The 21525-nt window shown below is 43.2% G+C and overlaps 1 protein-coding gene across 1 annotated transcript; it reads left to right on the forward strand.

The window, feature by feature from the left end:
- Positions 1 to 7605: 7605 nt before the first annotated feature.
- LOC308290476 (uncharacterized protein) lies at positions 7606 to 11841 on the forward strand. Its single transcript, XM_080732330.1, has 2 exons — positions 7606 to 7724; positions 8459 to 11841. The coding sequence occupies exons 1-2, from the start codon at positions 7692 to 7694 to the stop codon at positions 9791 to 9793; spliced, it is 1368 nt and encodes a 455-aa protein (XP_080588456.1). The 5' UTR covers positions 7606 to 7691; the 3' UTR covers positions 9794 to 11841.
- Positions 11842 to 21525: the final 9684 nt, after the last annotated feature.

The following is a 21525-nucleotide window of genomic DNA, read 5'->3' on the forward strand; positions in this document are numbered from 1 at the left end:
TAAACAGGTTCTGTTTGGTATTGTATGTTAATAGAACAGCATGTTTTATAATGGTATTTTTAGACATCAGCTCACTGACAGACGTATTTGCTGTAATATGGTCAATTGATAAGGACCAAGTGGCTTGGACACTATGCACTGAAGACAAAAAACAAGAAAACAGGCAGAAACATCAGTGAAAGTGCATAGTGAGCTTGTAGATGTGTTATTTTTTTGAGCGGTGGTCACACCGTCTCCTATACGTGGCCGTGTGTGTGGGTATGTATGTATGTACAGTATGGGTCCGTCCGTCCGTCCGTCCGTCCGTCCGTCCGTCCGTCCGTCCGTCCGTCCGTCCGTCAGTGTCTGTATGTAGCCTTCAGTACCTTTTCTGACCACACATGTTAAGGGAGGGGCGCTGTTCTTCAGGCCAGGCCAGGCACACTCACACACACACACACACACACACACACATACGCGTGCGTGCACACGCACGCACACACACACACACACACACACACACACACACACACACACACACACACACACACACACACACACACACACACACACACACACACACACACACACACACAGCTTCCCTGCTCAGTTCACATGAGTGTGATTTTTTTTTTGCTGAATGTTAGTCCCAGAACAGGTATGCAAGGATTCAAGTTCAAACAATCATTACCAATTAATTGGACATTTTTCAGTTAGACTTCAATAAGTATTTAAATAAGAGCTGTATCCCTAAGTCGCTCAACAGATTCTCCCACAGCTACGCCAGTCTGTGTGGTCATGTACCGTATTCAGTGGTGGAAAAGGTACTCAAATGTTTTAGTTAAGTAAAAGTATCTGCTGTAATATAAAAACACTACAATAAAAGTCTGGAATTCAAAATGCACTAAAAGTGCACGAATGTACGAAAGTGTTGGTATCTTAAGCCCCTTTTCCACTGACATGGCCCAACACCACACCACTCTACACCGTCCACTACAAGGACCTGGATAGAGTGGTGTGAATGGTACTAAACATGGTACTAAAAGGGGCTAAAGTGTACTTAAAGAACCAAAAGTAAAAGTACAACATATTTGAAAAAAGCAGATCTACATTATAGGGATAATGTGTGCTTAACGTGTGTTGTGTAATATTATAATTTATACCTGCAACATAATAAGTAACTATAGTTAAAGGAGCTATAGTCAACTTTTTCAATGTAGGGCCGACTTTGTTTACATCCTAGTCTATAGACTAGAATGTAAACAAAGTGTCGGTCTGACAATGGCCAAAATGATTATTTTATCATTATTTTACGCTTTTTGTGGTCATTTTTGAATAGAAACACATAAGCTTATTTTTTTATAAAATATTTTAGAAACATTATTTTTATTTTAGCATCCGTTTTTCAAGAAAAAGTTGACTATAGCTCCTTTAACTATATATGTATACCTCAAAATGTTACTTGGGTACATTACCTAAGTAATACTTAATTTACACCACCGTCCGTATTATACAACCCCCCATACGGTCCATGTTGACACACATTATACAAGCACATGCAGTCCATAAAGACAAGTATTACACAAGCACGCTCTCAGTTTGACCATGTCTTAACATGTCCAACACGTCCTGTACGCTACGGTAGCACTATAGCTGCTCAGAAGGAAAACCCCAACGGAAAGACAACTTGGCAAGGTGCAGTGGCTCAGTCTACACACTAAAAAATGATGGGTTGTTTTGGCTGGGTTAAGCCTATTGGGTTATTTAATTGGGTTGTTTTCATGCAAATGGGTATTCTGATAACCCAATTCGCTGAGTTATTTCTGTTGGGTATGATGTTATTAGCTGTTGGGTTGTAATTTCCATAGAATTTGTTGAGTTATTTTGGACTACCCAACACGTTGGGTAAATACGTTGGTCACCATTGCTTTGCATAACAATGCAAAGCATGCTGGGTAAAGCATTTCCAGTGGCATTTTAAGCTTTTAGGAGCAAAAAATGCTAAATGTGTCAATGACACTGTGTGGATAGTGTCATATCCAAGTGTCTGCCAAGGCAAGCTGACTGACATTATGTCAGAATTTGATTTGTCAGTATTTGAGCTTCAACCATAAGCTAAAGTGCTAGGGTGCTAGGTTAGGGTTGAGCTCCCTCCTCTTAGAGGAGAAATTAGTTGCAGAACCTTTGAGGACTCTTGAAGGTTTAGCCTCTGAGACCATGCTATTCTTCCATGTATTGTCTCATTTTGGTAATATCAATAAATTAGTTGATATTGTAACTTAACAGGGAAGATTAGCATAGGCTAAATCGCTTCGCCCATGCTTTGTGATAATGTGATTATTTAATTAAATTGACAACTATCAGTTGTACCGATGAAATTTCAATTTAAAAAAGGAACCACCAACATAATAGTAATATAATAATGAGGAAATATAATACATTTTAAATAACCCAACACATTGGGTTATATTAATAACCCAACATGTTAGGTTAAATTAACCCAGCGATGGGTCGGTCCAATATTTAACCAGTGTTGGGTTGGGAAACAACCCAAATTGGGTTGTTTTTAACCCAGTGTTTTTCTGTATACCGCAAAATGTACAGGTCTTTACTGTTGTTACTTCATTCAACACATGTGCACGTGTGCGTGTGTGTGTGTGTGTGTGTGTGTGTGTGTGTGTGTGTGTGTGTGTGCGTGTGTGTGTGTGTGTGTGTGTGTGTGTGTGTGTGTGTGTGTGTGTGTGTGTGTGTGTGTGTGTGTGTGTGTGTGCGCGCGTGTGCGTGTGTGTGTGTGTGTGTGTGTGTGTGTGTGTGTGTGTGTGGACCCCTCCCTACCAGAATGACTTTCCTTACCACAGAGACAGAAATGAAACAAGAAGAGTGTGGGAGCCAGGGCACGTGCATACACACACACACACACACACACACACACACACACATGCATGCACGAAGCACAGACACACGTACCGGTAAACAAGCACCTCGCTGCTTCAAACATTTTTCCTGGTACGATCCCGAGTTTTCTAACCTGGCAAAAGTCTGGGAAATTTTGGGGTGATCTAGCTATTTACTATACTGGGAAGGGGAGTAGGAAAGTAGGAGCGATATTTTCCATCCTTCGAGTCGGGAGCCTTTTTTAATATTTCCAATGCATCTATCCCCATGTGGTTTATATTATATTCAGTTATTTATATGCAACTTTTGGATATTTATAGCTGAACATGAGTGGTGCTGTTATGTGTGGGTCAGACTCTCTCTCTCTCTCTCTCTCTCTCTCTCTCTCTCTCTCTCTCTCTCTCTCTCTCTCTCTCTCTCCCTCTCTCTCTCTCTCCCTTAATGGTTCATTTTTACATTTAAATTAACAGGGTCTGGCGTTCAATTACCACTGGAAGGGTACTTAAACAAGACATTATTTTATCTACGTATATTATATGTGGCAGCATATTGTAATTGGTCTGTCTGTCTGTCTGTCTGTCTGTCTGTCTGTCTGTCTGTCTGTCTGTCTGTCTGTCTGTCTGTCTGTCTGTCTGTCTGTCTCTCTGGCTCTGTTTGTGGAAAAAAATAATACAGATGGGCGGATTTGCATGAAACTTGTTTGCCTGAAGATATGATTTTCATTTGAATTAACCTTTGGGTCAAAAAGGTCAAAGGTAAAGGCCATCACATATTCTGTGGAATGTAGAAATGCAGATCGATAAATATTTGCGTGGGAAGGGTTAGCACCTCTACGTGTTTTTTTTTGTAATTTATTTATTTGTTTGTTGCTAGGGTTAGGGTTAGGGTAAGGGACAACCCCCCAGATGCCGCACAACTCAAGGTTTGCACAGGGAAACACAACATGGTATGGTGTTCCCCCGAGAAGGAAACCTACAGTAAACATACAGTAAGTATGTTTACTGCCAGTAAGGAAGGAACATACATATACGTGTAAAATTCATCCTTTCACAACAGTATAGGACGTGCTTCATCGCCAGGGCTGAACATTATGACTCATATGAGTGATGAAGCAACAATACAGAAACTGACACAGCATTCGATCAATGTCAACACATAATGTTACCTAGAGCAAGACAAGTACAAACTATACAAAGCCATATGCAGTGTATATACGGTATATATAGCTACATATTTGATACAGTATACTTTTCACTGTTAAAGGTGTCATTCAAATGACTAAGGTCCATAGTTGATTATTGTCTCCACCAGCCGAAGGCTGAGGGAGAGTATGTTTTCCCCTCCGTCCGTCCGTCCGTGCGTCCGTGCGTCCGTCCGTCCGTTTGTCCGTTACCAGCTAATCTCCGGCGCCGTTGGCCCGGTCGCTGCCAAACTGTGCACACACACTCCCTCGACACCAATTCAGAACCTCTGCCCCAAATATTTCACATGGGCCTGTTCTAGCGCCACCAGGAGGCCGACTTTTGCAAAACTAACTTTTGCCAGTACTCCTACAGATTTTGTGCAAAAATCACGTAAATCAGTAGACAGTATCTCTACAGTCATGTGATCGACATGGATGTGTCAGATTTTCCATATTCCATTCTGATTGGCTAAAATTGGCTTTCAAAGTTTGCAGGATTGGTCAGTTTTGAATAAAATGCCTGAAATCCAGAACGCAGTGCGCGATTTTGGTGAAATTGTGCATGCACATTCCCAATAGGCAGAGGAATAAATGCCACTTAAGAAAAATCAAATCAGCCTCATGGTGGCGCTATAACAGGCCGATTCATGTTTTCACCTATAACTCCACCGATTAGTGTCAAACTTTGTATGCGCACTCCTTAGAGGCCAAGGTAAAACCTTTTCCCTGCATTTTTTACATCAGCCTTTTATAGCGCCATCAGGAGGCCGACTTATGTAAAACACATTAGATGCCTGACCTGGTGGAGACCTGTGCTCGGAAGAGCACTGCTTCTAGTTTTATTTGTGTTATACTGTACAGTATGTGCGTTTGGATGTGTACGTATATCAGTAGATTACAGTATATTTTTCATTGACATTGACGTGAGTAAGCAATTAAATCCAGCCCAAGTTGCGTCAAATAACACTTAACCAAAGCTGGAAATGATCCATACTCAGGTTTTCGGAGGATGTCTGTGTTTGGGCCCCACAAACATACTAAAACCTCAGTAAACTGAAACATGACACCAGCTGTGTTACGGTAACCGGCTCTTCTAGTGTGGGAATGTATGTCACACACATGCACTCTGCGTGCACAATCTTTGAAAACCAAAACAAAAAATGCCCGCTCTTCTCTGCTCACCATAGAAACCGGCAGGGGGAACAAGGAAATCCTGCTTCGGAGAACACACACTTGACATGTTTACTTTAGTTTAGTTTGGTAAACTTTGATACACTGCAATTAAAAAAAAGAGGCAGCTGGCATGCATAGTGTTGTTGTAGTCATGAAATACATAAAGTCACAAACTCATTTCCACTGTGGTCCATGAAGTTAAGGGACAATGATGACCACCAGGCAATGACATCACCAAACTTTGGCTCACTTGGCGGCCAGTTTCTTAAACCACATTATGAAAAAAAGAAAAGAAACTGTGGTCAAGTGAATAGCACTGCAGTGAATACTTTACAGAGACATTTCACAGACGTATAACAAGGACTGGTGATATCCTGGTGAAGACAGCAGTGAATATGAAGTAAGAAAAGTTTTAAAAAGGACAAATTTAAAAATGAATGGACGCTCAAGTACTCTGCTGTATATTAGTGTCCTTGTCTCAATCTCGTGGGCTTTTCTGAAGTCTTTTGTCATAATGTGTTCTGTTTTTACTGTTTATATTAGTAGGCTATTTAGTGTTGTGTTTTGTATATTTGTCTGTTCAGTATTTTAATGGGCCACATTGGAAACAAGCTCTGGCTTTTCTGTGAAATTTGTGCTCTGTGAAAATTGTGCTTTTAATTCCTTGCCAAAAAAAGATTCTATTCAATTATTTGGGGTATCATTTTACAGTATTGTTCTAAATACAGTTACAGTTACACTCCATGTAGGATGTGTCATCTTCTCCACTGGCATTATTTATTGTATATTAGATATAGTTCTGAAAGGTAATACTGTACCTTTCTTTCACATAATAGTAATAGATACCTATTTCCTCCCACGAGGGAAATTCAGTATTTTGAGCCCAACCCAGCTGATTCGCTGCCCACAAGGAGCGCGTGAGCAATTAGGGGTTAAGAGTCTTGCTCAGGGACACACATCAACATTGCTACCCTGGCCTGGAATCGAACCTGGGACAACCAGGAGCTCTGGTTCCCCAGGCGGGCTCCCTAACCATTTAGCTTTGCTGCCCCAAATGATACTGAAGGAATCAAATGTTGACCATGGACCACGCTAACTTTGCAAACATGACGGCAAATCCTTAACAAAACACTGGGAGATTCGGGTCAACATGGTCAGCATTTTGGCTCCTACACTATACGTACAAAACGTTTTGAGACGAATTGGCAAAACATTTTGCAACATCTACGCCAAAACCATAGTGAGAGGCATCTTGAACCGATATCTTCAATGGTGCTCTGCTGGGCTGTCTTCTGTTGCTGATATTTGCACGGCTGGATTTCTTCTTTGTCTAGACGCTTTCTCGTAATCAATGCATTCTGCTCCACTGTGGTGACTGTTTGTGTGTCTGTGCTCTGCTGGAATATTTGAGCTCTGTCAGTCTCATCGCAGAAACCAGAGGAAATAAGAGGAACTGCTGTAGGCTACATGCACATTATCTCTTCTGGTAAACAAGACTACTTTACTTTACTGAATTTCCCCCTTGGGATAATAAAGGTATCTATCTATCTATCTAGGACTAGATTTTCTTGTTGCTGATAAAAGTAAATCATCAAGGAGTAATAGGCCTACCACTCTTCCCCAGAACCCCCTCCCCTCAGCACACAAAGGAATTTTACTCAGATGTGGACTGGACCTAACAGTATACGCAAAATGAAAGATCTTACGGCATAAGCTGGTGGGTGTGGGAGGAAAAGTAGCTCATGGAGTAGGCCTATATGTCTTCCTGGCAATGTAAACAATAATACCTGGGTGTCTGTGAAACTCAAGCACAGCTGAGATTATCTGCTAACTCCTCCCTCGAACACTGCAAGCTTGGTGGGTGTAATGAATGTACACTATATCGTTCTTGTCGGGGTGGAAACCTTGTCCTAAACCGTTTGTTTCGTTTTTTACAAACGATCTACAAGCACACAGCGCCTCGCACCGCGAGGCGCTGTGTGCTTGTAGATCTGCTATTTTCTCTAGTTTTGTGCGACACTTTGTATGATGATGCAGGGAAAACGTACACATTTGAAAATCGGTGATACGAGGTTTATGCCCGACAGTGACGATATGGGCCAGTATATAAGGCATGAAAACAATCCACCGCCATGTAAATAAGATCACTTTGCTTCTGAGTGCCTGTGCAACTGAAACATTTCACACAAGGCTAAAAATACACAGCGTTTTACTACCCCCTCTATCTGAGCTGTGTGCAGGCAGCTAAAAGAAACCTGAGAAGGGAGGGGAGTATACGGGAACTAGTGGAAACACCCACAGGGGAGGGACCACCAATGGGGAGGGACGCTTTGTGGCACATATAAGCCCTGGCTGGGGTGCAGTCACACCATTAACTTGACTTCAGTCTGGAGCACAGCGAGGAAACACATAGAACAACCAAGACGGAGTTGAAACTACTTTTTTTTAAGGAGTACACAGCATGTCCGATATGCTTGACAACATTCTCACACGGGTGAGTCATAGTTTTCTTTTTTTTTTCTTTTTCTTTTTTTTGTGGATTGCTCACTTTGTGTATCTAGCCTAGATCATTGAAGAAGGAACGCTCAATGTCCATAATAATTTATTTATCTCAATGTGATGCGTTTATTTGTTTGGTTTGCATAATGTTGAATGCTCGTTTTAGTTTTTTCAAATAGGCCGTTGGCCTCATTCGATTTGAAATAGATTGAATGGATTCATGTTAGATTCTGTGTTTCATCTGGGTGTGTTGTTGCCAATTTCCAGATATTGTGAAACTATGTAGTACTGTACTTTACTATGACACGTCCACAAGATCAGCAATCTTAGTACAGCACTTTGTTATTCATTTCATGCATGCAGAATCACTCTGAAAATGGAAAGGCTGCTCTTATAGAGATTTTGGTGTTCAAATAAAGTGATAAAATAGTTTAGGGTCAATTTGTGTATACGTGTAAATCACAGACAAAGTGTTCAAAATATAGGCCTATACTGTAACTCTTCTTTACATATTCCTAGCCTTTTGTAAGAAATGGTTTGTTGAAAATTGGTCCCTGTATTATCTGGTAAAGTAGAAACACTTCTGAGAACGTTGTTGTTTTTGTTGGTGGAAACACTCCACAGGGGTCGTTGTTTAGTACTCTGAGACCTGTGGCTATTGGAAGTGATCCGATAAACACTCGTCTTATCCTCGCTGACGCTTTTCTCTCCCCCTCCCCTCCCCAACAGAACTTTCAGAACCTGGCTCTGGACGACGCCTTCCTCCCACCACAGCCTCAGCTCAAAGCTCCAGGGTCCAGTCGGTTAAACCGGTCGGCCTCCTTCTTCTCCTCTCCCTCCTCCCCCGCCTCCTCCAGGCACCTCAGCCTCAGTGCAGAGCACGTCAACGACGATGACGACCTCGTCAACGGCAGCTCCTTCTGGCCCTCCGACATCTGGAGCCAGGCCGCGCTCTCCAGGCCACAGCAGCCGTTCCGGCCCGACCGCTCCATGAGCCTGACGGAGTCCGGCAGCGCCCTGCTCTCCTCCCTGGGCTGTCTGAGGGGCCTGGAGTCCTCCTCCTCCTCCTCCCCCTCGGGGGGCGTGGCCCCACCGCCGGGCTTCCCCCCGCTCTCCTCGTCCCTGGCGAGCCAGCTCACCCCCCAGGTGCTGCTGCCCTCCAACCGCTACAAGACGGAGCTCTGCCGCGGCTTCCAGGAGAGCGGCAGCTGCAAGTACGGCAGCAAGTGCCAGTTCGCCCACGGGGAGGACGAGCTGCGCGGCCTCTTCCGCCACCCCAAGTACAAGACGGAGCACTGCAGGACTTTCTACAACTTCGGATACTGTCCCTACGGCACGCGCTGCCACTTCATCCACGAGGAGAAGGCCTCCGGCGTCTCCTCCCTGGGGGCCCCCAAGTTCGGGAACCAGCGTCCGGGGCTGACCTCCTCCTCCTCCATCAGTGTTGGCCAGAACCCACGCCACCAGCTCCGCCAGAGCGTCAGCTTCGCGGGGTTCCTCGGCGCCTCGCGCAGCTCCCCGCCTCCGTCCTTCGGTGACCTCAACCTGGGCTTCAGCCGTGCACCCTCCGTCTCCCCGCCCCCCGCCGACCTCCTGTCCCCCGTATTTGGCGACCGCGAGGGCGCCGCAGCATTCCAGTTCGGCCGCCACCACCACCAGCAGCAGACCCGCGCCAGTACCGGGGACATCCACACCATTCCTGTCATAGTGGAGCCCAAGCCCTCGCGCTGCGTGTGCGGCGGCCACGGGAACGCCAACACCTACCCGACTCTGAACCCCCACAGCAACAACATGGGCAACAACAGAGCGTTTCCTGCCATGGAGGACGGACACCACCACCTCCACCAGGAGCCCAACAACGGCCTGTTTCCGTCCACCACCGGCGCTCGCGGGGGGTTCATGAAGCACGGCACCCCGGGGCTCCAGCGCTTCTCGTCCGAGGACTCTCTGGAGGACAGCTACAGCAGCAGCAGCGGCGGCTCCAGCGGAACCGAGTCGCCCACGTTCGACGGCTCCGCCGGCAAGAGGCTCACCGTGTTCGCACGCCTGTCCCTGTCCGACTAAGAGACCCACAACACAACACAACACGACCCGAACAGAACCAAACACAAAGAGTAGAACAGAAAGAGAACTGTGAACCAAGGAGGGAACCGTGTCTGTTTTTTCTGAACTTTTCTTGTACTCTCTCTCTCTCTTTCACTCGCTCCCTGTTTGCCCTCTTTTAGAACCAGAACTGTTCAGGAAACCCAGTCAGCATTTATTGACACAGCAAACACTTAATTTCTGTTGCGTTTTGCAAAACTACGACTCATCTTGGACTAATTGCAGGAAGACGTGACATTGTTTTGGGGTACCCGGCTGTTATCAGAATCTATTTTTATACTATAGTAATCTCGTGTAGCCTCTTTTTACATGTGTATGTGGTCTTCCGTGAGAAATTGGATCCTCTGCAGGCCTTGATGACCAGTTCCTTCATAATGAGCGGGACTCGAGCCTGATTGACAGTTACAGCCGTTCTGTAGCGTCTGCAGGGCTTATCAGTATTGATACTAATTCCTCTTCTCTAAAGATGATTCCCCTTCGTCTGACACACTAGAATCTTCAGTGTTAATTTCACCTCGGGTTAAATTAACACTCCGTTTTTCACTGTGCAGTAGTTTCATAGGGTTTACTACAGAGTAGTATTTCCGGTTTAGTTTTTTTTTCTCTTTTTTTGTTTTGTAAAACTGGTTTCATAACGCACAGTAAAATCCTGAGTCTTAATTGAACTCGGAAACTGTCTGCTTTAACTCTGAAAGATTTAAAGTTGGTTTCCTCAGAGTCAAATGAACACTCTCGTATGCAACGTTTGATATGAGATTCAACATTGAACTGGCCAAAGATTATTATATTATTGACATACATGAAATATATATTTATTTTCCATGTCAGTTTGCCATTCACCCAGTTCCGTGGACAGTTATATCTGTAGCCTTAAATCAGTGTGACCCTTGGATGTGTCACTGTTCGATGCCATTCAATCTATGATATGCACTTTACGGTTGATTATTTTTTGGGGGGGAACGGGAGAAGCAGTCTACCTGTAGCATTCAATCAAAGCTTTACACTTCACTATGTCCATGCTGTATGTCAGGATGAGCCCTGCATCGCAGAACCGATCCAATGGTGTTTATTGAACTCCAACGGGTTTCAATGAACACTAAAGGACCTTGTGCTATGTAGAATATACATGCATGCATGGCTCAGCCTGCGATATTAGACATGGCCACCATGGTGCCTATTAGACACTGTGAGTAATGGTGCTAGTTCACCATGTCACAGTCTCAGTGTGTCTGAGTGTGTGTGTGTGTGTGTGTGTGTGTGTGTGTGTATGTGTGTGTGTGTGTGTGTGTGTGCACGCGCGCAAGTGTGTGTGTGTGTGTGTGTGTGTGTGTGTGTGTGTGTGTGTGTGTGTGTGTGTGTGTGTGTGTGTGTGTGTGTGTGTGTGTGTGTGTGTGTGTGTGTGTGTGCGTGTGCGTGTGCGTGTGCGTGTGTGTGTGTGTGTGAGACATTGCCATTCTCTCAGAGACCCGGGGTGTGTTCAAAGCGGTGTCGAAAGGGCAGAGCGTTTAAAGATCAAGTCCGTGCTACATTCTATGACAGAAAGAGACGTTTGTTTGAATCCAGTATAGCGTCTGATCGCCTGAGACATTTCTGAGCCTTTCACCATGCTGCGAACACGCCCTCTTCTTTCTGTTGCGTAATGCTCTTGACAACCCTGGTTGGTTCCAAACTCTGAAGGTCAGAGACAGCCTATTGGCCCAGGGACTGTAAACACCGCAGTATTCCTTTTGTTTTATTGGTTGTTGGTCGGCTTATTTGCATTGTCTAACTTTTTTTTTTTTTTTGTAATTGTATAGAACTTAAACTAATATATTTATTCTGATATTTATTTGTGTTTAAAAAGAAACAAATGTATTTTGTACTTTATTTATGGAGAATTATTCCAGGGTATGTGAAAACCAATGTGAGAATTGTGAGGAAAAAAAAGAAGAAAAGAAGAATGTTATATTTTTAATGACCTGAAAAGGGACGAATTAAACTACAATTAAAGAAAAGATTTGATTGTGAAATTGTGTTTTGCCTCCTTTGCTGTTTGACTTCATCTCTGTTTACCATCAAACCCCTTACAATCCCTCTAAATAGCTTTGATATACAACGCTAATCTAAGAAAACAACTGCATACTCAAGCATCTAACCGAAGGTTTCAACATAATAAGAACTAAAAACGATCTAATCTGAGAGCCCTATAGTATCATTCAAAACCAAACAGTACTGGTGTGAACGTGCACTTTAAAATGTCTTCCCAATGACATTATCAGGAAACGTATTCTGTTACTTATACACATGATAAAATACCATATGGAATCACAAGCATCTTTAGTGAACATTTCTCAGAAATCTCCCTAATATCAGTTGCAATTTTCCACAGAGAAATGTGTTAACACTTGTTACTTTCAATCGTCCTTTATTGACCGGAGGCGGAGTCCCACAGGGCTCTCTACTAGGTCTGCTGTAGTATATCCCTCCACACCAAATCTCCTTTCCACAAACAGCCTATAAAGCTCACGATGAGCTGTGACTGTGAGCTAGATCAGCAATTTGCACCGCATGTTTGCTCCAGAATAGGGACAATATAGGCCTATAGGTTTCAGTGGTTCATGTATGTCTTTTTGTGACTGTTATCTACTCTCACTTAGTTATTGTTGGCAAGCGACACCATAATACTACAGAGAATAAATGAGGATTCAGGTCTATAGCTTCTGGCAGCTGTTGAATTGTGCATATCTCTTTAAAGCATGTACCATATTACCAGGGGGTCCTTTGTCACTCTTACTTTGGTAGGATTTAATTAGTCAAAACCATATTTTTTCTTACGTTATGAGAATATATCGGCGTATTCATGATTGATATTGATATCTGATCCTCTGAAAACACCTCGAAATCACAGTAAACGTGGCACACTTCATCGTTCTGAGGAATGAAAGCCTATCAAAACAAGAGCGACCCACGTGTCAAAAAGGCTGGTATGTGCTCCTAAAACCGCTGCACGAAGTCCAGGACATGCACGCGTCATAAATAATAAAATGGCGAGGACTCCAAATGTAATACTAAAACTCAAAAACGTAGCAGCATAGATACTAAATACAGGTGAAAAAAAAAAAACAGCGGTTCGACATAATCCTGTTAACGGGTGAGCTTGTACACCTGCTATTTTTGATGAGTTTTTTTCTTCAAAGAACCATACTGGTTTAGAATGCATTTGTCGAATCGGCCTCAGGGTCTTCATGGGTTAACACAGTGTTTCTCAAACTTTTACATTTCAAAGTCTTCCCTTAACTCTGACAGTGTACAAATGGAACCAAATGGACCCCTTAGGGGTCCATTTGGTTCCATTTGTACACTGTCAGAGTTACAGACTCGTATGGGTCAGTTTAGACCCCCACGGAACCCACAGAGTCCCTGGAAATCCACTTTGAGAACCACTAGGTTAACCCAGGCCCTGCATGGCCTTTAGCCCCCTTTTCACTGCCATGCAGCGTCCACATGATCACTATGGGCCCCACAGGGCTCTTATGGCACTGCACAGCACACCAGGCCAGACTGATAAATAGAAGATAAATCCTTGCTGATAAGATAGAAGAACACTGCCCTAGTGACTCGTGGTAACCTATAGCTATTCACCGCAACCATTACATCTCCCTCTCCCCCCCTCTCTCTCTCTCTCTCTCTCTCTCTCTCTCTCTCTCCTCTCTCTCTCTTCGCCCCTGTCTGTTTTGTATACAGTCATGTACAGTGTGTTTGTTGTGTATACAGTGTGGACAGCAGCAGTATTTGGGGCAAACATACACACACACACGCACGCACACGCACACACACACACACACACACACACACACACACACACACACACACACACACACACACACACACACACACACACACAGTGTTGTGTATTAGGAGGATGTGACAATCAACACTGAACTAACTGTATCTTCAACAACATTCATAATGTGGACCACTGGTTGATGGTTCAGATCCGAGTCCAACCCGGGTGACCTTCTGGTCACCAGACGGCCTCTCTCTACCAAAGCTATGGCCGCCTCGCGACTGCAAGTCGTGCATTCAGGAAATCGCCATCATCACCAAACGTCAGTTGGGATCTTGGAATAATAGCGCAGCGTGAGAATGCTTCCACACACGAGTTCCAGATGAAACCTCAATGTGTATATAGCGACACTAAAAATATACAATGTCAAACGAGGACACTTGGGTGAATTTCATTTTAACCCCGTTCTATTCGGTTTCACTGGGCCAGCGTGAAGGGATTACATGTCATGGGTTTTAAATCAGATTTCATAGAACTGGCAGCAGTTACAGTCTCTGAGGTGAAGACTCAGATTGCGTACGCTTTTGAAAACTCGACTGGAATACGGGGTTTTATTTGTCACTGCATGCATACAGGTACAAGCAACAAACAGGTTCCACAAGACTGTGCCAACAACAACAATATAAGGGTAACAACATAATAACAGTGATACTGAATGTCATAAAATAAGAACGATACAGATTACAAAAGAAATATTGCCAATAGTAGTAAAGGTAAAAGCAAATAAATAGCACAGGGGTTTTCAACGTTTTCAGACCAAGGACCCCTTAGTTGAGAGAGATATGATGCAGGGACCCCCACAACCTGTTCATGGATTCCATATAGTTTAATCGTTTGGCAGCACAATCATCAGTGTATTTTGGATTCATGTCAATTTGTGTTTTCAGATTTAACCACTTGAATCGTCAATAGTCTCTCTTTTTTCCCCTCTACACCAAACCTCTTTGCCGAAAAGAGTTTTTTTGGCTAAAGTTCTCAGAATGTGGACACTAAGGGTTCAAGTGGGTAATATAAAAAACAAGAAAAAAAAGTTATGATGATGGTGGTGGTGATTGCACTGTTTAATCACAATCTATGCAATTAAGTAGCTTATCGGTTCAACTTTTTATTGCAGTAACCCGTCTAGCTTACGATGTAGAGCATAATAATCAGTATTATTATTATGGGTAGTATTGATCTCCACCCTGGACACTACAGATTGCGTGTTTGCCGTGGCAGAGAGAGCGTGGAATACTGACGGCTGGAGGCTATAAACTGTGGTAGCTCTTCTGATGAAACCCATTTCCCGGGATTCAAGTGGGGGCTGATCTGTTTGAACTAGCTAAGAGCCCAGAGATAAAGCCAGGGCCGTGATCATCATTAATTTATTGTAGCAGTCAAGTTCCTTTTTTTACGATCGCGGCTTGTTCTAAGTAACTTTACGTGTATGGTTGGTTACTTATGAAATGCTGGTGCTATGGAATTAGTTATGAAGTGCTTCTTTTTTTTCACGGTCAGGGTGTTCTGCATTCTGGGAAATGGGATATCATCAACATTGCAACTACAATGGAATCCATGGCCAGGCCACACTGTCTGGGAAACTGGCACTGGCAATGATGGGAACGTTTCCAGGGCAGTGATTTCTTTGGAAATGGATTGCCACTAGGGAGACCTTTTGTTGTTTGCACTTTGTCTCCACAGCCTGATTTACATCACAGGGCCAAACAGGGGTGGGCAGGACTTAGCTGTTATACTGCTTTCCGCTACACCAGAGCACATTACACCGATTTTAGTCCCCCTTCATTGTTGGTTACTTAATCGTTTTAGAAGTATTCAAAGATTGTATTGGAATCAAAAACGATTGTTCTCTTTACAATCACTTCTTGAAGCACACTTTAATAGACTCGCTTTATGCTTTTTATAGTATGTTTCTCGCCCATTATTTTCCTTTGTTTTGATCTTTGATGCAATGTAAAGCATTTGGTTTTGTTTTAAAAAAGCACAAATAATATATAAAAGCACAGATACAAATAAAATTAATTATTATTATTTTATTACAGGGTCCAATATTTTACTTGTTTGCTTTATTTCCACCACAGGGTTAAGAAGAGCAACATCACTACTCACATGTCAACATGGTTCTCATCTAGTTCTGCATAGTTTTACTTTACGCAATAAATGAATATAAATATTTGCTCAACTCTGTTGCGTTATTTGCTACTAATGAACTATGAACCTTTTAGCTTGTGTTTTTGCGCTTTCCCAATCATTACAAATGGACATCATGTTATTGTCCAGACGACTTGCTGAGTGGACTGTGTTTTGAACATGAAGTGTTGAGGGTGAGCACCGTTGCTAACATGTGAACTATGTTAAATGAAGTCAGTTCCTCTTCAAGGCAGCAGCAGGATATGTCACCATGGCTACAGGCCATGTTCAGCATGTGTAAATAACCCACACAAAGAGAGACGTGACCAGTGCTTTGTGTGTGTGTGTGTGTGTGTGTGTGTGTGTGTGTGTGTGTGTGTGTGTGTGTGTGTGTGTGTGTGTGTGTGTGTGTGTGTGTGTGTGTGTGTGTGTGTGTGTGTGTGTGTGTGTGTTTGCTTGCTTGCCAGGACCAAAATGACCCCACAAGTACAGTAGAATGTGTGTGTGTGTGTGTGTGTGTGTGTGTGTGTGTGTGTGTGTGTGTGTGTGTGTGTGTGTGTGTGTGTGTGTGTGTGTGTGTGTGTGTGTGTGTGTGTGTGTGTGTGTGTGTGTGTGTGTGTGTGTGTGTTTGCTTGCTTGCCAGGACCAAAATGACCCCACAAGTACAGTAGAATGTGACAGTTTAGAAATTATCAGAGATTTTGCCTTTTGTAGGCTATAATACATTCAAATACACAATCTATTTGCCAAGGACAGCTCAGCCTGTTAACACTTGGACTGCATCATTTTTAATCAAACTATGTATAGATTACTGCCAAGGCTGCAGAGAATATTAGAGAGGCAAGAGCTAAAATGTCTAAAAGGGCCTTTTGGTGGAAATATTCAAAATAGCAGACCCCCAAGCTCATAAGCTTGGGGGTCTGCGCTGCGACGCGTTGTGAGCTTGGAGGTCGGGTATTTTCGATGTGATACCACTCTGAAATAAGCATAATCAAGTCAATACTGGAGCTGTGGCGTAAAGGCATGGATTTCAGGTATGGCATGGAAAGGAGGCATTTGTGTTTTTTTCAACATAGTAAAAACTGCATTCATGGTCTGGAGAGGGCACTTTTTACCGACGGATAAAAGGGCATGGGTTCAAGCCCCCTTTGATAGGTGTGCACGTGCCTGACAGAGACTATATGAGATGACTACAGCTCTGTATTGGAAACTTTGTTTGGTTCAGCCATCACCATGGCTCTGCTCTCCCCTGGAGAAGTTAGCTGATGTATTGTGAGCATGGATGAGTCAATGATTAGCCAGTTAATGCTCTTTACCCCCATCTCCTGATCCGTTTTACTGTAAACTTGCGGGCGCGCGCACACATACACACACACACACACACACACACACACACACACACACACACACACACACACACACACACACACACACACACACATACACACACACACACACACACACACACACACACACACACACACACACACACACACACACCTCAAAGGGGGCTCGAGCCCCTGCCCTTTTATCCGTCTGTAAAAAGTGCCCTCTCCAGACCATGAATGCAGTTTCTACTATGGTGAAAGAAATGCAAGTGCCCTCTTTCCATGCCATACCTGAAGGCAGCATTCAAGAGATTTGCCTTGTCCAAACTCTCCTGAACTTGAATGCGTTATCCTATGCTGAAATAATTACCATCTCTATGTAGAAATCCATGCCGTTACACCACATCTCCTGTATTGCCTTGTTTATGCTTAGTTTAGTGTGGTATCAAGTACCGAAAATAGCCGACCTCCAAGCTCACAACGCGTCGCGCTGCTTGGAGGTCTACTATTTTCAATATTTTCATCAAAATGCCCTTTTAGAAATTTCAGCCCCTGCCTCTTTAACATTCTCTGCACGTCCCTGCACACACACACACGCAAACGCACGCGCACACACGTGCACATGCGCACCTATCTACAGTGAGCTGCAGCTGCACACTCACACCCTCCAGATACTGGACTAGAGAACTATATAGAGATCTATGACTCTGTCATTTGTCTGGGTAAATCTATAAAACAGTCTGTTACATATCAACCCAGACTGAAGGTTACAGATAAAGACGAGGAAACAGTCACAGTAAGTTGTACACTTTGATCCGGGTTGATTGACCCTATAGGGTTGATTAACCTACAGCATATCAGTCCAATAGAATAAGTTAACATTTGTTTTAGGTCTGCAATCTGCAAATCGTTAGCCTCATAGCTACCTAACCCTAACACTGCTGCTTCGTCGTGCCTTATTGCCTAATGTCAGAATGCTTGTTACATTCCAAAATGACTTATAGGGCCGATACATGCTCCACTTTTAGAGACAAATTTTTTTCGGTTCGGGGAGTCACAAAATCTCGGCAGCACCGAACATCCAAATTAATGACGGTATCCGCCTCCCCCTCCCCCCAACCTCTAAAATGACATCATGTTGTAGATTAGACAGAGTCGAACCACCTTTTTTCTGCTCTAAAAGTGGAGTATGCATCGGCCCTAAGGCAGAAAGTGCTTTTCAGTCAACTCCTTGACGTATGCAGAATGTAACAAGCATTCCCATATAGGCTGAGAAAATTGGTAATTAGGCAGGGTGAAATAGCAGTCTTAGGAGAGTAGAGTTAGGCTTATAGGCAGATATAAATAAAGGCAGACGACATAGACGACTAGGCAGAAAGTAATTGTTTCTTCTTTCCTGAAACCCTTAAAAATAGGCTGTGACTTAGGCAATTATGCTATGAGGCTAACACAATTATGATTTCTTAGTGATAACATACCCGGTGACAACACATGTGACAAACAACAACAACAACAACAACAATAGAATACCAACAGAAAAGAGGCAGTATTAAGAAAAAAGAAAAAACTGAATCATGGAGCTGTAGGGAGACAGGAAGCACATTTGAACATTTGTAGAATTTCTCAACGTGTTTTCGTCATGACATCTGGCCTGACCAGTTGTGTCGCAACTTGTCAGTGTCAGCAAATCCGCACCTAGAATGCATACAGAGGTGAGATCACACATTCACATGCTGCTTCCTGCCAAGTGTGTGTGTGTGTGTGTGTGTGTGTGTGTGTGTGTGTGTGTGTGTGTGTGTGTGTGTGTGTGTGTGTGTGTGTGTGTGTGTGTGTGTGTGAGTTGTGCGCACGCATGCATTTATTTGTATATTCAAGCACAGTCAAGATTCTTGGTTATCTCTCTCTCTCTCTCTCTCTCTCTCTCTCTCTCTCTCTCTCTCTCTCTCTCTTTCGGCACCCAAGGATTGAGCAATGTTTCTACCTGCAGGCTGCAGTTGTCAATTGATGACGGACACTATTACGTTATTATTTACAGTACATTTTATTGGATAATTGAGATATTGTAGGCCTGTCTTTGCATATAGAAGAATCATAATGCGGACACACTTTCATCTATGTTTTATTTTGTTATATATTACTTATATCAGAGAAATGGGAAGATTTGCTTCGAAATATTATCACAGGTTGCCAATGGCCTACAGTACTAATGCAGCAAGTATTTATTTTATCCGATACAAATATGTTTAATCACAGCTGGCTTTCAATATTACATAACTGGACATGATAACCAGATCACATGAAATCTATAACTCAAAAACCATCAAAGGAAATTCATGGATGATGATGATACATGGGACCAAGCTATATTTATTATGACCCGCCTACCTCTCATCTACCTAAAGTGACTCAATATAGAGCTTGGCTTGCAGGTTGCATTGATTGATTGATTGAAGAATTTATTAGAAGTTTGCAATAGAAAAAAGTACAGTTTCATGACAGTACAAATCACTGGTACAAGGCCAACTAAAAGGAGATCCTAGAAAGCCGAGGCTTATTTCCACAGGAACCACACTTTAAGTATGCTCTATAAGCATTTTAGCTCAGAAGGCTGTTTTGCTCAAAAACCATCAAAAGAAATTCATGGATGATGATACATGGGAGGCTATATTTATTATGACCCGCCTACCTCTCATCTACCTAAAGTGACTCAATATAGAGCTTGGCTTGCAGGTTGCATTTTAGCTCAGAAGGCTGTTTTGTTCTTCATATTATGGTCTGGGAGAGGAGAGGAGAGGAGAGGAGAGGAGAGGAGAGGAGAGGAATAGCTGCTTCAGTAGGTCACACTTGGAAAGGGAAGGAAGGAGGAAATAGCTGAGTTGTGACGTTGGAGCCAGAGGAGTGGAAGTGCACTCCTTTTATAGTCTTGTTCTTTCTCCGCACCACATTCTTCTGCCTCTCCTCCCGTCGCCTCCCGCTGCCTTGCCTCGATCCTCCCCCTGCTCGCCTGGCCTGAAGCGGGCCAAGGAGCAGTGGTGGAAAAAGTACACACCTTTTTTTACTTAAGTAAAAGTATCAGTACAGCAATGTAGAAATGCTCTGTTATACAAGTAAAAGGCCGGAATTAAAAATGTACTTGAGTATAGGGGTCATTCCCACCGGGAAAGATAAAGATAAAGTGGATGGTAGTGTCCACACTGGACGCTATATACCATCCACTCCCATCCACTTCAATTGAGAAGGATTTTAAATCTTTTATCTTTATCCTGCCAGGTCGGAATGACCCTTAAGAAAATGAAGCTTTTGGCATCAACATGTACTTTAAAGTACCAAAAGTAAAAGCACAACATGTTTGAATATAGCCTAGGAATAAAACAGGGCTAAAGTGGTTTATGTATGCTTTATAATATTTTAATTTATATCCGCAAAGTAGCTAGTAAAGTTTCAAATAAATGTAGAGGAGTAAAAACATTTACAATGTTTGTCTCTGAGATGTATAGTGGAGTAGAGGTAAAATTATTGGAAATTAGAAATACTCGAGTAAAGTACAAATGCCTCCAAATTGCACTTACGGTTAAGTGCAGTACTTAGAAGTAAATGTAAATTCCTTACTTTACAGTGCACCACTGGCCAAGTGGCGGCCGGTGACGCAAGCACACAGGGAGCAGAGAGGGAGAAGAGAGGGAGGGGGGAAGGAGTTAACCCACATGGGCGGGGCGGGGCAGGCCGGGGGGGACGAGGGGGGGTCTGCAGAAAAATTCCCTGAACCGCCTCCTTCTTCTTAACCTCTCCTTTAACTTTCACTGCTCGGTTCCTCTCTGAGGTTTCCCTTTCACCGTCTGCTGGCTGTTGAGTGTGGAATATACTGTATATAGGCCACAGGGTTCCATTAGATTAGAGGATACGACAGTCAGTATACACCAGTGGTTCTCAATTCCAGGGACTCTGTGGGTTCCTTTAGGGGGGGTCTAAATTGACCCATACCAGTCTGTAATTCTGACAGTGTACAAATGGAACCAATTGTACCCTGTCGGGTTCATTTGGTTCCATTTGTACACTGTCAGAGTTAATGGGAGACGGTGAAATGTGAAAGTTTGAGAAACACTGGTATAAACAATGTTTTCACCCCGTAAAAAAACAATATTGTCGTTGTCGGGGTGGAAACCTATGTCCAAAACCGTTCATTTTCTATCATTTTGAAAATGATTTAAAATAGTGAAAATAGACGATCTACAAGCACACAACGCCTCGTGATGCGAGGCGTTGTGTGCTTGTAGAGTGCTATTTTCACTAGTTTTGTGCAACAGTCTTGTACGATGAAGCAGGGCTTTACTTTACGAAAAAAACAAAAAAAACAAACAAACAAACTTTTCTGCCCCAATATTCTTTATTGTGCGACATGTGGCGAAAATAGC

Source organism: Nannobrachium achirus (genome assembly GCF_963921795.1).
Source record: "Nannobrachium achirus genome assembly, chromosome: 8".
In the NCBI taxonomy this organism is placed as follows: domain Eukaryota; kingdom Metazoa; phylum Chordata; class Actinopteri; order Myctophiformes; family Myctophidae; genus Nannobrachium; species Nannobrachium achirus.